The sequence below is a fragment of the Sinocyclocheilus grahami genome, unplaced genomic scaffold (assembly GCF_001515645.1).
Source record: "Sinocyclocheilus grahami isolate Dianchi unplaced genomic scaffold, SAMN03320097.WGS_v1.1 scaffold877.1, whole genome shotgun sequence".
NCBI classification, from domain to species: Eukaryota; Metazoa; Chordata; class Actinopteri; order Cypriniformes; family Cyprinidae; genus Sinocyclocheilus; species Sinocyclocheilus grahami.
In genome coordinates this window covers 285,177-286,172 of record NW_015506056.1, presented here as the reverse complement: position 1 = coordinate 286,172, position 996 = coordinate 285,177, and the positions used below count along the sequence as shown (strand labels likewise).

The window sequence follows — 996 nt, the reverse complement described above, 5'->3', positions numbered from 1 at the left end:
ACTGTAAGTTGCTTTGGATAAAAGCGTCTGCTAAATGCATACATTAAATTGAGTATCTAATGCTAACTACCACTGAGAATAGCAGAACCTACAAAAAGCCTCAAAGGAGAAAACATACAGCTGAATAACTGTATTCAGAATTTTTTTGGGGGAAAAAAGTAACAATCTTAAAATTTTTATTTCATCGTCTTCTTTTAATATAGCCATTTAACCTGGAACATGTTTGTCCTCTTAGGGAAAAAAAGTGGGTTACAGTGGGAGATACATCATTACGGATATTCAAATGGGTCCCGGTTACAGAGACTAAACAGGTGTGTATACTATGCCATCTCAAGCAGCTGTCCACTTCTCAGATATATAAACACAGTGTTCATTTTCAAAATGTCTTTTTTTCTTTCTTGTAGATATACAAGCCTAAAGTGTCAGGGACTGCAGTGAGGGAACTGAAGGGCTTTCCTACAGATGTAGTGTTGGAAAACGCCCGCTCTGTGCTGCTGGATTTTCAGGGTAATACAGGACTTAAGTTTGATATTTCCTCTGTAAACAATTCAGAACACTCTCTCTCTCTCTCTCTATATATATATCATGCAACACTGGTTTGTGTTGTTATGCTCTAGTTACATAAATGGCCTTGCATCTTGACAGTGTGGTTTGCATATCTATTTTACCATAGCATGTACTGTTACATTATAGTGTGCTAAAGTACTTAAACATAATTGACATATTTCTTCAGGAGCCTTCACACAAATATTTTTAATTCATTCACTCTCCTAAACAGATGACAACAGTAACCAGAGTTTCCTATCAGATGCCTATCAGTCTAATACCAAAGTGGACAGCAGCAGCAACTCCAGTCCACAGCATGTAAGTGAGGCAGTGAGCCCTTCCCATGCACCCTACTTCCGTACAGAGGATTCCCAGCCGCCCACCCTGGGACAGGAGACCATGGATGCCGAAAGAGGTGAGACAAGCCAGTGAAAAAGCATTCCGTAAAAA

The 996-nt window shown here is 39.4% G+C and overlaps 1 protein-coding gene across 1 annotated transcript in view; it reads left to right on the top strand.

Annotated features, from left to right (window-relative positions):
• Positions 1–996, top strand: part of LOC107563509 (B-cell CLL/lymphoma 7 protein family member B-B-like) — a 5,679-nt gene that overhangs the window by 1,982 nt on the left and 2,701 nt on the right. Inside the window, exons 2-4 of the mRNA XM_016248404.1 lie at positions 236–311; positions 405–507; positions 779–961. Coding sequence (XP_016103890.1) covers positions 236–311; positions 405–507; positions 779–961 — 362 coding nt within the window. The remainder of the gene's footprint in view (positions 1–235; positions 312–404; positions 508–778; positions 962–996) is intronic.